The following is a 15,683-nucleotide window of genomic DNA, read 5'->3' as shown; positions in this document are numbered from 1 at the left end:
GCACACAAGGATAAAGCATGGACAAACGGAGACACAGAGAGACTCAAAACCAGACATGCAGATAATGCATGGACATGCAGAGACACAGAGAGATTCAAAACCCAGCCTGACACACACACACATGCGCGCGCACACACACACAAACACACCCCCACCACACACACACACACACGCGCGCACGCACACACACCCCCCACCACACACACACACACACACACACACACAGTCTGCGACTACACATATGCCATTAGAATTATGCAAATGAGGAATGGACGCATATCCCTGTAGCTAGGTAACTATTCAGCATTATGCAGGGGATAGTCTTCAGAAATCAGATGTATAAATCAATTCTGGGCAAATAAAATCAATGGAAGCAATTATGTGATAGAGCCAAGTGAGCTATTTATTAAGTACTGAACCCTGCATCAACAATCAGCCTGTGCGATCTACCCAGTGTTGCTATATTTATATCACCATCACATCATCCATCAGAACTGACTTTGGAGAAAAAAATCCTATAAAACTCATAGTAATAGCTTCTTGAGATTGAAGAAAACCTCGTCTGAAGGCTACGAAGCGCTCCAGCAGAACGAACCTTGTCTTCCCTGTCTGTTGTGTTCAAGCACGACTGCTCAGCCAAGGTGCCACAAAAAACTGCTTCACTAAAGAACCTGAGTGCCGTCGTCGCATGGTGTATGCCTAGCGTGAGCACTCAGTGCACATATAGTTCCCTCTCCAACCCTAAAGCTCCATGTAACCCTAACCATTCGGGCTGCGAGATAGCCACTTCAGAAATTGAGGAAGGCCCTCAAATCATTTCAGTTCTGCAAATTGGCATATCCAGAGTGTCATCGTAATGGGCCCCCAAAGATGGCCATTTGTGCTGACAACGGAGGAGGAAAAATGTGTCCCTTGAGTAGCCAGTCATTCTGGAGTGAGTGGTTCAGGAGGCAGATTTTAAACACTATTCAGTTCTTGTGGTGCTTGGAGCACATCCAAGCCAATTTTTACTGTTTCATGTCACTCATTCAGATGCACATACACTTACATTAAGTGGCTAGCACCATAGCAACTCTAGTACAACTAGAGCACACGATGTCTTATATGTCAGTTCTTTTAATACATACAGCAGTTAGGTCAATAATTAATAACAATTACTAAATGTGAGACAGATATTCAAGTGCCAAAACACACACACACACACACGCAGTCTGATCGGAGCACAGCCAGATGACCTGCCCTGTCTGGTTCGGCTCAGCTGATGAGCTGTAGAGTAATTGAGTGCAGAGCCTAGTGGGGAATGAGTTTGTAGGGTAACACACACGTGTCAGACTGGCCTCAGCTGGGCCGTCCCACCAAGCGCCTCCATTAGATTAAGACCCACTACACTGGCAGCTGCCGAAATACCATTGATGATTGATTGGGTGCTAACTGCCCGTAACGGAGGTGACGAGGTCTCACAGGAGCTGTGGAGAGCAGCATGAGAGCTGGGTCTCTTGACCAACAGAAGAGAGCCTCTGCACCTACAGGGGCCTTCTGACCTGAACAATAGAGGATAAGCAGGCTGGAATTAAGATGCAGTGGAATATTCCGGAGATGACGCAGGCACCTTCTCTCCTAAAGGCCCAACTGCTGCCCCACTGCTTATGTGCTAAAAGATCAGGGGCAAGTGTCTGGCTTCCCAATCGTAAACCCTTTCCTGCTGCTCTCCATTACACACAGACCTTGCATTCACCTTAACGTGACAATTTCAAACACAGTATCCCCATGGTGACCACAGTCATAATGAGAGACCCTCACGTGAGGCCTGACATTTAATGTTCAGGCATGAGAAGAGGGCTTGTTACATAACCACTCACCTTCACCAAGCGTCTGCTTCAGCAGGTCGTGCTTGGCCTGCAGTTTGATGATAAGGTTGCTGCCGTTCAGATACTCTTTGAATTTCTGTGAACATAGATGAAGGCGTCAGCGAGCTAATAGCGAGTTATAGAACTTGACTGGCACATGAGAGAGATGTCAGCTATGGCAGATAAAGTGCAGATCTGGTCATGCCAACTAATTCAACCTGTACCAAGACTTTAATTTCCGTTATACTGGTAAGGCATGAGGCACTGTAATGAGTGTTTTATGATTCCATGTGTGATAGCACATGCTGCGTACTTTCATTTCAAGACATTGTATTTTAGGATTAGATAACAAAATTGGTATCTCATGGATCAAATAAGAAAACCATAAACAAGTTTAAAAAATGTACTACATAAAGGCAGTTGTGTTTTCAGTACCAAAGGCATCTAAGCTTATTCCAAAAAGCAAAAAGCTATTACTAATACATATGAATGCATTAGGAACACCTACACTTCCCTGTCAGAGGTGGACATATGTGAACATGGCTTATCACAGGGACTTCAAGGGACACCCTAAACACACTCACAGTGAAGTAGAAGACCTCAGTCTCCTGTTGGTTGGCCCTTCGCTTGGCAATGTTCAGCTTGCTCATGTAGCCTTCAGAGGCTACAGACCTGATGGACTCGGTGGACCTGCTGTGCTGGAAGGCGTCGGACACGTCGAAGTCCTCTACAGTCAGCATGTCCTGCAAGGTCTGCATGGTGGCATCCAGGGTCTTACGAACCTGGCCAGCAGAGAGCACAACAACCCTCCAATTATCAAAGGAGCTTTGTTTGCCTAGTGATGGACTTGACTGAAGACAAGCTTTTAAAAGAATCAAAATGTTTCTCCTATGAAAATGCTATGCTGAAACCAATTTTCAATATCAATGAATTACCATTTACCATTTAAAGCTCTGTGTGAAGGCAATTTGCTTCACTTCCTTAAAGTCTTTTTAAAACCCCAGCCTATAAGGTGCTGCTTATCTGAGTCATCTAAAGTGATCTAAATGCTTACACAAGAAATACTTTTACCGCTTCATTAAAGGAAATCAAGACAGCCAATCGGAAGCAGGCATGCTCAGGGATAGGTATGCGCAGGGACAGACATGTGAGCTTGTCCCTAAATTTGTTTCCACACTAAATTGAGCATCAAGTGACCTTAAGACTGTACATGCAGACAATTGGCAGTATCCTGGACCCTGAGCAGGGATCATGGGACTGATTTGTAAATTACCCCAGAGTCGAGCATCAATCACATGAACAGCGGAAAATGAGGTCTGTCTGCCTGCCACTGGGATGATATGTAAAACTGCCCCAGGACCCTATTGTGGGGGCCTCAGATTAATGTGCCATATTTCTACCATGGAACAAATCATCCATTACAGGCTGGTTATGAGACACAAAGTGATAAGGCCTGAATGGAGCCATCAATACACACAGGAGGGGACTATTATAGAGTCCATTAGCACCTGTGTACACTTAGTAGAAAATCTCGGCAAACCGCCTTCTGCTCCCCACCAACAAAGTAGCACCTCTACAGATATAATACAGAGCTAAATATTTTACCTCAACGAAAAACACCATTAGCAGAAGTAGACTAAAAATACTACTAAAAAGAGTTAAACAAGTGTGGTCACAATGCTTTCTCTGGAGTTTTTTTGAAACTTTAGACTGAGACAGAGGTTTCTCAGTGAGGCTAGGAGCGCTGAGTGCCATCTAAGAGCCCTCATTAGAGCACAGACTCCTGCCCAAGATCCCTCAGTAGAGCACAGACGTCTGGCCAAGAGCCCTCAGTAGAGCAGACTCCTGGCCCAAAGCTTGTAGAGTTATGATTCACACTAGCAAAGATCAGGTAACACAAGTATAGTGCACAAACTAATTTGTGTGTCAGTCAGGATGTTCATAGAAAAGCTGCTGTAAGCATTTTGTTTTTCATGATATTGTTGAGACATTTTTGAGAAGGTTTTGTGTGTTGCTGAGATTATTTAGAGGTTTGTTTCATGATTTATATGGTGTATACATGTTACCACTGTTAGTTTACAATAATTCAGCCCTACAAATACAGCTTTAAAAAAGGAAATGTTACCTTAAGTTTGTTATTAAAATGTCCACCAAAAAGTATCATAATTATGTTCAGTTTGCCATCTGAATATTTTTAACCTTTATTTCCACACACCCCCACAGTGGAATCAGCACAGGTATTTCAGAAACAGGCAGTGCTGATTTTGTTCAGCCTTGAGGTTAGATGCTGAGTCATGCCTGAGTCTGCTTGATTTGGGGCACATGGTGTGAAGAAACTGAAACACCACTTCCAAAATCCAAAATTAAACTGGTATCCAAACCAGTCAACCCTGGTTCGTTTAAATGCAGTTTAAGGGTGCATTCAGACTTGGCAGATTTGATTTGATTAAAAACGAATCCTGGTGTGATTGCTCTGTTAGTACAGCTCAGCAGAGCAAATGACAACACTTCCTTTCACACTCTGGTGTGCACCAAATAAGCAGACTGAAACCCCTTGAGTTGGTAAAATGCTTCATTACTTTGTCCATATCTATAGTACAAAATTGAGGAAAAACACAGAAATGTCAAAGTATTTAAAATGTGCTTTCTTGTACTGTTTTGCCTCCTAAAAATACCACCCCACATACACAAACCCCATTTTAGCCCTGCACAATGCATATTCTACTACAGTTGGCATAATTATTCATGCAAAACATCGTAAAAGCTGTTCAGTCAGAATGTAACTGTATCCATATGACGTTTGTTTACATCTTTTGGTTCGATGGTAAATTGGTCAGTTTGAAAGATAAGGGAACCAGCACTAAAAACCAACAATGTATCATTTTCCAATTTGGTGTGGACCAAGTGAAATAAATTAATACAACCTGATGTCCTCACTGGGTAAACAGTGAGGGATTTTGTTAGCAGTGTTCCAGGCTCTGAGGTGTGTTAGCATGGCCCTGACGGCTGAGGTGTCTTAGCAATCTTTTTTTGCCTCTTTCTGGTGATCCTTACCTCCTCATTCTCGATCTTCAGCGTGGCCAGACGGGACTGCAGCTGATGGTAGCGCATCAAGAGCTCTGTCTGAACTGGCTGCTGGGCACTCACTTGGCACACCTGACACACACACATGCACACACAAACACACAAAACTGATGCTGTGATGCCATACTGAGTTGAGATTACCAAAGGCACCACAACACAAACATCATAGTTAATGGTAGTTTGAGCATTACACTGAATGCGCTCTCTCTTGTTTAAGATGCTCTTTTGATGCTTTTGAGAAATGGGGCCCATGCTAATTTGATGCTAATTCATGTTTTCATTACCTCAGGTACACAGCTTCCAGCACATAGTCAACTTCACTTTAAGGCCTCAGTGTTACACATAAAGGTAACAAGGTTTATACAGAGCAGAGATTCCTTGTAATAACTGGCTGATAGTTACATACTGCACAACAGTCTCACCTCGTCTCCCATATGAGGCAGATACTCGAAGCGCATGGGGGGGCAGAACACCTGGTTGTACATGTCCATGATCTTGTGCTTGTCACTGCGGGAGTCCAGGTTGTCCACGGCGTTTTCGATGAGGTCCAAGCCCTCATGGCGAGACGTCTCCAGGTTGTACTCTGCCGAGAGATAGGTCCTCAGAGTGCGTGCTAGACTTGCGTGATAACCAAGGTCACAACACTGCAAGAGGCCAGAGGGGAGCACGTTTTAGACACGCCACAAAACAGAAGCAGATAGCAGATTCTATTTTTTCTACAGCAATGGGCTGCAATAAACATTTCAGTTCCATTTCATTTGTGAGAAAAGGAAGCTTTGGATAATTATTCTTGACATTTGTTCACTTAGAAATAAATTACTTAAGTTCTTTTTTTTTACATTACTGCTGTATATTTCTCTCAATGGTAGTATACTTAATTAGTTGTAAGTTTGGGGGTACAATACATATATTTTTAGATCAAATGAGATGGACGAGCAGAGTGAGGGTGCCAAACCTGCTGCAAAATGACACAGATAATGCAAAAATGTAAAAGTACAAGCACAGTGGGATATCTAGCCTAATTAGTTTCTCCGTTTAAAAAAAGCCTCAAACTAACCTCATTTAGCAAAACATGGCATGGGTTTAAAACATGCTGCAGGGTAAGGAACACTTCTGTGAATCATTATATGGTCATTTAATGAAGAGGAGTTAGTTAGCTGTCTACTCAGCCATAAATCCATCCAGTAGACTCAAGGAGATGTCTGGGAAGCAAGTACAGGGAATTATTTGAATAACCTAATTATAAGATACTGTCCACTTCAGACCTCTTACATTGGGCAGTTTTTAAAAAAAAAAAACAACAACTAAAAAAAACAAAAACACGTACCACAGTTTCTGTCTAAATAAGTGTAGTAACATATTAAGGCATTGTAGTATGCATTATGTATCATGCAAATGATTTAAGTGAACTTATCACAAGCATCATTCTTTAAGACTATACTTGCAGTTAGCAACAATGCAAGTCAGTACTCTTAACAGTGTGTATCTGTCTGCTGTGTTGACACCTCACTTGCTCCTTCTCACAGAGACCATTCACAATGGAGTGAGCAAACTGGTGTCAGGCAAGCAGCCAATCACAGGGCTCCACGAAAGCCATTTTTGTGAGAGTGACTGTCACACTGCCACCTGGTGTATAAAAAAGCAGGGTGAGGAGAGATTATAAACCAGCCTGAATTAACTGAGTCTCGCTTTGGCAAGAAGTGTGCACAACAGCATATGCACCCAGGATACAGCTCTGGGTGTGTGGGCTGCTGATCTACTGTCTTACTTTTGGCTTTGCTCATGAAAAGCATCCCCCATAGAGCAGCCCTGGCTCTTTAATAAAGACCGCTGGGATTGGAGGGGGGTAGCGCTCAGCGCCCGCAGACACACTTATGGAATGAGCTCAGGAGCGCTGCAGCAGAATCTTGCCCTCAGGGGGCACTGGAATCATGCAACATTTCCTAGCGTCCACCCCGGCTCCAAGATAGTGGAATTCTGGTTGCTGGAGTGGGATTGTCATGCTGTCACCACTAGAGATGTAATGGGTTGATATTTTGCATGGCTATTAAAAAAAGTTAAAAAATAAATAAATTACCAAGCAAGCTACAAAAATAAAACACACACAGACCTATGGCAAGTCAAGTTTCACTGTGTTTATTGGTGGGCTTTGTGGCACTGGCTTAGTCTGGGCTTATGAGCGACCTGAAGCCCTCCTTCATGCAGGCTTACTGCATGAAACCCTTCGCATGCAGGCCATCAGCCTGAAATCCTCCCTCACACGGGCGCTCAGCCTGATATCTTCATTCACACTGGCCCTCAGCTTGATATCCTCATTCACACGAGCCCGCAGCCTGATATCCTCATTCACACGGGCCCTCAGCCTGATATCCTCATTCACACGGGCCCTCAGCCTGATATCCTCATTCACACGGGCCCTCTGCCTGAAATCCTCAGTCACACAGGCCCTCTGCCTGAAATCCTCAGTCACACAGGCCCTCTGCCTGAAATCTGTGCAATTCTGAGTCTCGACACTTTTCCCAACTCTCAGTTGTGGTCTGATTAACTCCATAGTTTCTTGTCCTGTATTATGGAATTACCAGCATATCTGTAAGTGCCCTATAGCTCTCACCCACCTCTTTGCATTTAGTTCCACAGCCAACAAACAAGGAAGTCTGCCCTGAATATGCCACCTTATTTCAACAAACGTGTGTGATTTTGAGTGAATGACAGTGTTTGTTGATGCACTGTGAGTGTCTTCTCTGTCTTCTACCTCAGGAGATCAGATCAGTGTGTTGAGCGGTAACAGACAGCAATGCAAGGCTACACTCTCAGTCTTACAGCCCAAGGCCCCATGGTTGGAATAATCTATTCACACTTGCCAATGCCAACTTTCAACCCCCCACCCACCCCCATACACCCACCCCGACACCCCCACCCCCACAACCACACCCACAACTGAAAACTAACCAGACACAAAGGGGGCAACATGGGAAATCCATTAGTGTCATGACAAGGTCTTGAAAGAATAGGGGATTATGACAGGATGATCGCTGCACTGCCAAGCATAGCAGTAATTCTAGTGGCCAGATTGCAAGTAACGGACATCAAAAAGCAGTGAAGCTGGTTGCCAGGTTACTGGCCATAAAGTTATAATAAATATCTATGGGGCTGTAACCTGCTGCTATGGGAGAATAAAACATTGCTAATCTGAGCTGGTTATGATGAAATCCACATTAAATATTTGGAGGACACAACTGACTCAGATCAGTGGGTACGAGACCAAGAACCCACAATGCAAATAGAGACAGATGGAGCGGACTCCTCTGCAGTTCAGCTGTGTTAGACCAACATGTACAAATCCCAGCTGAAGCATGCAAGCATAGAAGAGCTTGGTACTGCACACTCACATCAATCATATCGGAGACGTCATGGATGTAGTACTTCGCCACCACAGCGTTGGTGGCTGCCAGGTTCAATAAATAGTCGTTGCGAGCTTTCGTGCATTTGAGCTTGTTTTCCGAGTACTTGGCTTGTCTCTAGGGGAGGAAGCGAGAGGAAAACAGAGGAGAAAAACAGCATTACTGGTGAAAGTGGACTACAGTGTGAACAGGTGAAATTGAATTATACTTAACCTTTCCCGTTCTTAAACTGAAGAGGAATGTTATTTTCATGTAGCAGAACTCTTCTTTAAATTCACTTAACTGAAATACTAAGGATGTACAGACACCTTCATTTTACTACTAAACACTATACTAAAAACATATTGTAGGCAGGTAGGTAGGTCTACCACTAGTACTTTAGGGCTCTGTGCAGTGCTAAACCTTCCACATTGGGCCTTGTGCGGACGTGTGTGTGTGTGTGTGTGCGCAATGTTTATCAAATAGAATCATCCCTCAAAGTTGTTTTAAGGCCATTACAAATAGACTGACTATCGAGAGTATGACTGCATTGACAGAACCAAATACATAAAAGGCGTACAAAAACCAGATTCATTTAAATGTTGTATGATTATATTATGCAAATTTGTACATGTAAAGAGTTTAAAACAACAACAACAAAATTTGTTGTTTAAAAATACACTGCTCATCACTTGGCAAAATACAAATACACATTTGATCCATTACAAATCAATTTGATAAGCGGTAGGGCCTGGGAAGATTTTCTAAACCTCATTTGCTAATTATTATGGAAATTGCACATGACTGAGTGAATTATGGACTGGTGCTTTTAGCCTTGGCTGGCTGTTAAGTGCTCTTGTGAGCTAGTGAAGGAGGGCTAAGGGGCTGTAGACCAGGGTGCAGAATCAGGTCATGCAGGCACAGTCTAGGCATGGTATGAGCATAGAGTATCCATGGCTACAGTGGGTATAAAGAGTATGCACCCAAGAGCCTTTCTTACCATCATGTCCATACACTGCAGAAGGTGTGGGGTGCGAGTATACTGGCCTAGCAGCCTTGAGCATACCCGGTTGGCCGGCAGCGAAAGCAGCTTTACATGAAAAATCACCCCAGCCAGAGATGCTTTGATGGGCCGTCCTAAGAACACTTCACAACCTTCTCAGAATGCTGAGCAAAGGAGTTCACCTTGAATTCACTGTGAATTAACATGAATTCAAGTCAGATTCTCGCTGTCGACATTGGATGGCTGAGGTCGTAAACCTTAAAAGGCACATATGGTGTTTGTGAATGGCCAGCCATGAAGGCTCCAGGCAGTCTGAATCACCACCACCTTCCATATATGCTGGATCCACTCTCAGTGTTACGAGCCCTAGAACAAGGCCTAATCGAGCCGTACTTGCTGAACCCACAGAGGGCCTGGTGAGAGGCAAACTGTGTGAGGAGGCAGGATCTGGTTGGACCTGCTTCAAAAAAGCAGCATGTTACCTTCAACATGCCTTCTGCTTAAGTGGCCCTAACTATGGCCGGCAGGGTTAAGGGGTCATCGAAAACTCTTCCTGTGGATGGTGGCCTGCGGTAGAACAGATGCAACCCGGCGGTCCTGACATACTAGCTGGGCCAAGCAGCTGGGCCAGGTTTAGTGTGCTCCACACTCACTTTCTCCTTCATCTTCTCGATTTTGCGGACAGAGCTGCGGCGCTGGGCGCGCTCCTCGTGCCGCAGCAAGTTGACATTGAGCTCGCCCGACTTGCCAAACTGCTTCTCCTCCTGCTTCTCGGCGTCTTTAAGCTTGCTCTCAGCGCTGATGCTCTCCGTGTGGTACATGTGGTATGTCTTCATCACCTGCACAGAGCAGAAATGAGGCTGTTAGCCGACAGAGTGACCTGGGCTCCACTTTCAGAAAGAAAGTCAAGAGACCGGAAGGTAAGGAGGCCTGTATTTAGAAGAATACTGAAACACTGATGAAACCTGTGTTTCTGTATTTAGACAAATACTGAAATACTGATGAAATCTGTGTTTGGCAATAAAATGAAAAGAAACCAGAAATCAAGGAGTACATGCTTATTGTGGTCTCTATGGTGATTACATAAGGCACTGCAGGATAACAAGCTGACAGCACAGCTCTCACCCCCAGGACAACGACAGCAATTTGAAATGATGACAATAATGAATGAACAAAGCAGTCAGTCACGCACACACACACACACACACGAGCTCAGTTCATTGCTGTCGCTGAATCAGATCGAGCCATTTATGCCGGGATGACGATCTGTCTCAGGATGGCGGGCTCGGCACAGAAGTGACACTTTCCTCCACTCACAGGGCCCCTAGACTGAGACTAAACAGCTAAAACCTGGGCTTCCCATTCCTGTCCCCAGCTGTACTTTTCAAAAGTGTGGCGAAGATATCCTATGATAACTGCGCCTTTGTAAAACATTCACTTAAGGTAAGTAGAAATTCTCTTTATGACACAAAAAGCACCAAAGAGCCAATAAAGCAATACTCTGTTTTCAGACCAATTATTCAGGATGAAACTACCATTTCCATGCAGGGGAAATGAGACTCAGGTTCTTGAAATCAACCACCTTTGTCCCTGAAGACCTCTGCAGGCCCAGGTGAAGGGTTCCACCGGGCCAGGTGAAGACCTCCATGGGCCCAGGTAAAGGGGCCAAATATTTTAAATGATGACAATTTTGGAAGTATCTTGGAAACCTATGGCCACCGTAGAGTCTACTACACACTTGGAAAGGGAGCTGTGAGGGAGAGGTATTCAGTTAGTTGAAATTTGCAACCTCACCATTAGCCAGTAAATCTTACACAGTGCCATTTTAAGCTGGTTTGGTGATACCCAAAGTCCAGCTTTAACTGTAAAAACTAAAATGTCCTCATCCAGAGAAGAGTTTTGAAAAAACAGCTGAAAAGAAACATGCTAGCGCCCCCTGCAGTCTGAGCCCAGTCCAGTGTTTCTGAAGCTCACAATGATGTACAGTCAGGAGAGAGATGTGCAGGTGTTTAATGGAAATTACACGCTGTGTTCCCTGCACTGTTAAAGTCATGCTCACGCTGACGCTTGTGTCCTTTACTACACACTCAGTGACATTCAATGGAGTGGAGTCTGCACGTGTCCACTTTAAACTGGCCCCTGCCCAGTTACACAGGTCATTAAAGTCCAGTCAGTCAGACCTACCCCAAATCCAGCTGCATTCATATCCAACTGAGCTTAGTCTTGCTAGCAAATGGGAGCTTTCTCAGCTTCAGATATAAAAATTATTAAACTTTTGTGAGAGGCTATTTCTCTGAGTGTCATCATCACTGTTGAGCACACTTAACAGGCAGACTAACCTCGTGGAGATAAACACACTCAAAATGCAGGACCCACAGGACCCACAGGACCCCAACACAATGTTTGCAGAAGATGATCTCACGTTGGGTTCATACCATACCAGCCTGTAACTCCATGCACAGTAGTCCAAGTGGTTTACAGTTTAAGATCAATTGTGGGGTTGGGTCAGATTTTGAACGTTTCCTCCACTTCTTCCTTCAGCACATTTCCATTCCTTCACTTGTAATTTGGACCCCTGAGGAAAAGCACTGGTCCTGCTCAGCATATCCTTTATCACACTCTCCCGACATGGCGAAATCTGCACATCCACATACGCCTCAATACAGTTAAAAGAGATTATATCAGGTGGAGTGCTTTGTTCTATTCAACACAGCCACTGACTCATTGCTAAAATAAAGTTCACTGCACTCCATAGAAAACAGGTTCTAGTTTTATAGGGACTGGGTCTAAGCTGGCTGCCAAAAATTTAAGAAAAGAGCTCTTGTAAACATTCTTAAGTCAGTGTATACCCAAAATAGATGTATTTCCTCCAGAGCTCTTATCAATGTGGGGAAGAGCTCCAGACATATGGCGAAAGTCTAAAAAGATGGTGTAAAATCTTGCAGACATGTCATCAGTCCTCATTTCAAGATAAAATGAGTTCCTCAATTCCTTGCCTTTCTATATAAGCTTTCTGCGCGGTGAACATTAACATACACTGGCCACAGAAGATTCCGAGAAAGGAGAGATTTCATGAACAATTTTATAGCTTGTTGGCAATAAAGAGATTAAAGAGATGTCTCTCCATGTTATGGGGTCAACAGGAATATTGTGCTTCTTAGGAATTCTATACATTAATTCTGCCTTTCATGAATCAGGCACTCGTATTTATAAAGACAGATATTCTAAATTGCCAATAATATATCTAGCCGTTGACTAGATTTTAACACTTCATAAGTCCCTCCGTTATTCTCACTGGCTTTCTTGTTATGTAGACTTGCCAGGACTACTCTCTGCTCCTCCACAGTAAATGTGCCTGGGATACATGCAGGTTCAGGTGCATTCACAACGTACGTACGTACACACACACACGCACGCACGCACGCACGCGCACACACACACACACACACACACACACACACACACACCTCACAAGCCCCACATTAAAAGGAGTAGTGATGAGGATGCATGCAGGTTCAGGCACATACACAACGTACATACGTACACACACACACACACACACACACACACACACACACAGACACACACAGACACACACAGACACACACAGACACACCCCACCCCACACTAAAAGGAGCAGTGATGGGGATGCATGCAGACTCAGGCACACACATGTACATGTATGCATACACACACACAGACAGTCCACTCTATCCACTGTAATGTGAAGTCATTATTTCCTACAGAAATGGGCACACCAAAGGAAATGTCTTGAAAGGTTTTGCCATATATTTTTTAAAAATGGCGGTTTGAAGGGTCTTCCCCTGTAACCTTCAGCTGAATACACTACGTGCTTAAAAGGTATGGCAAAGGAAGTTTATTTGTATAGCACTTTTCATACACCGTGGCAATTCAAAATGCTTAACATTCACTCACACAAACACACACTCACCTTTACAAGCCCTTGAGTTTTTACCTCACAATTAGGCAAGCTGCCGTCTCCACTGCATCTGTACCGCAGTGTCTCTATAACCGTGTCATTGTGTGTTATGGTAGTAAGCAACTCACACTGAGGGTGAGTGCAGCTAATTCTTTTACTATGATGAACAATGGCTGCTATGAACAGAGACATAAATACCAACTCTGACATTGTTATCCAAGCGAATTACCCTTCCTAAGACAATCATTTCAATAACCAAAGCTACAGTACCTACACAAGACATTTGCCAACTGGGAGCAGCAGAAATCAGCGCGCCCACTCCTAATCACGCAGGCTAATATGACCCAGTATGACATTACTGAGACAGTAATATGCCCGGCCTTTAAGCGTGCTCTCCCGGTCAACAGCATCCTGCTGCATCCGGACCTTCGCGGCCTGCATGCTCACCAGTGAACAGCTGGTTTCCTGCAGCTCGTTAGGGAAGGGAGGAGCAGGGTGTTCGCTGAGGGACTGATCCCTGGTCCTTTACAACACCGGCTCCAGCAAAAGCACCAAGATGGGAGGAGTCCATTAAAAGTGCATTGCCAGGGTCTTCTCCCTGGATAATGACCGGCATGCAAGGCTGTGGACTGGCTGCAGCTGGTGCGCCAACATCCCGCCATCAGCATAAAGCGAAATGCTCACTCAGATGCAACGTCACTGAAGGGGAAGGAAGAGAATGGGTGTGCTACACTCAAGCATGGCATTCATATTCATGTGTTGTGGATTAGGCCGCGAGGTCCCGCCACGTCCGATAAGGCTCCTAAGATGGCCTGTGAAGAAATGATGCATCTCATTTTCAGTTTATGGTGCAGTTTAATGATGATGGTGCTGTGCGGTTTTATGCGACCTAACAGCTGGGCCTGTTATGGAGCGCTGGATCCAGGCAACACACGTCTGCTGCCCTCTGCGCGGGCACACACACACACACCCACCCACACACACACCAGCATTTCCCAAAACAAATAAAAGCCACACTCATAACTGCATCCACCCTTTCATCTGCAGGCAGCCCAAAATCCTGAATAAACGTAATCAGAGAGGAAAACAAAGCTCCGTGCCCTCACTGTATGCCTTCCAGAGGCAGGAACCCAGACTCCCATTCCATCCCTTCCAAAGCAGCAAAGCAACAACTTATTCCTCTACAGAGGAAAGAAAATAAAAAAAGAAAGGGGGAAAAGCACGTTGACAAGTTAGCCATGGCCAAAAGACCTCCAGCGGGAGAATCGCATTTACAGGCTTGCTGACGTGGGTTGGGCACTGTACTCTGGTGATATACTCAAGCTGCATGACTGCAGAAAATGGGCAGGAAGAGCACTTTGCAAAGAGCCCAATCTCAACACAGGCCAACAGTGACACACACGCTTACAACTGCACTGATGCACTTTTGGACTACAATGCACTTTCATAAAAAATCATAATTAATGCTATGCCGGGTTTATAATTTGGCCTTGGGAAGCGGCACTGATCCATTTTAAACTCACAAAGATCTGGCACGTGTTAAGGCCATTGGAGACATAATCAGGGCAGGTTTGTGCTATGACACTTTAAGGAAAAGTAGACCAGGTTTTAACCAATTAGAAGTTTTGTGATAAAACACACAATTTATATTTCTCTACTAAAATATGATAGAAATGGCAGAAACTACTAATAAATTATTAATTTAATGTATAATGGTTATGTATGAATGCTTAATATAATGAATGCTTAATATAATTATTAGTATAATAATATAACAATTTCTCATCAATGCCTCTTCTGCAGTGCCTCGTCAATGGTTTGATTCACATCCATGTGTGTTAACATTGCCAATAATGATGAAAATAAACATCACTTGTGTATTCTACTGCAATGGCAGTCCAACCTGTATTTGACCCCTGCACCCCAGTGCTATGGTCAGGCCTCATGGCATGTGAGCATTTCCATCCATGAAATGAAAGCCCAAGAGCCTCTAAATCACCTTCTAGAAGCTTCCACAGTCCAGCATGGCATTGGAAAGCCGAAGTAGGTGAGGTGACATGGTCTCGTCTGGGGCACCATCAGGACACAAACCCTAATACATCTGCAGCTTGATTGGCTATTAGTTCAAGACAGTGGGTGAGAAATGTTTACCCGCTTTATAAAGGCCGAGCTTATAAGTGGATCAGCAAGGCCAATTCATTATGTGACTAGGCTCAGGGTGCTGTACACAGAGCTGCAAACCCTCCTGCTGCGCTTTTCTCTTCTGCTTCGGAGCACTGTTAAACGAGGCCAGTAATTGGCTATACTGCAGCAGAGCATCTGCAGTCTCTCTTCCACATCTCATTCCTCATTCCTAACACGTAATTCCGCAAATGGCCAGCCTACTAATCAATACCAAAGCCTACAGGCGCGGGCCAAGTTTTTTTTTT

At 44.3% G+C, this 15,683-nt stretch overlaps 1 protein-coding gene across 2 annotated transcripts in view; it reads right to left on the bottom strand.

The window, feature by feature from the left end:
* The window catches only part of srgap3 (SLIT-ROBO Rho GTPase activating protein 3), a 64,750-nt gene that overhangs the window by 15,496 nt on the left and 33,571 nt on the right, over positions 1 to 15,683 (bottom strand). For both annotated transcript variants that reach the window (XM_035524678.1, XM_035524679.1), the window contains exons 5-10: positions 9,968 to 10,153; positions 8,321 to 8,449; positions 5,354 to 5,575; positions 4,902 to 5,003; positions 2,432 to 2,629; positions 1,860 to 1,944 (exon numbers count right to left, since the gene is read on the bottom strand). In XM_035524678.1, coding sequence (XP_035380571.1) covers positions 1,860 to 1,944; positions 2,432 to 2,629; positions 4,902 to 5,003; positions 5,354 to 5,575; positions 8,321 to 8,449; positions 9,968 to 10,153 — 922 coding nt within the window. The remainder of the gene's footprint in view (positions 1 to 1,859; positions 1,945 to 2,431; positions 2,630 to 4,901; positions 5,004 to 5,353; positions 5,576 to 8,320; positions 8,450 to 9,967; positions 10,154 to 15,683) is intronic.

This window comes from Electrophorus electricus, chromosome 3, assembly GCF_013358815.1.
Source record: "Electrophorus electricus isolate fEleEle1 chromosome 3, fEleEle1.pri, whole genome shotgun sequence".
Taxonomy (NCBI): Eukaryota; Metazoa; Chordata; class Actinopteri; order Gymnotiformes; family Gymnotidae; genus Electrophorus; species Electrophorus electricus.
This window is presented reverse-complemented; position numbering and strand designations above follow the sequence as displayed.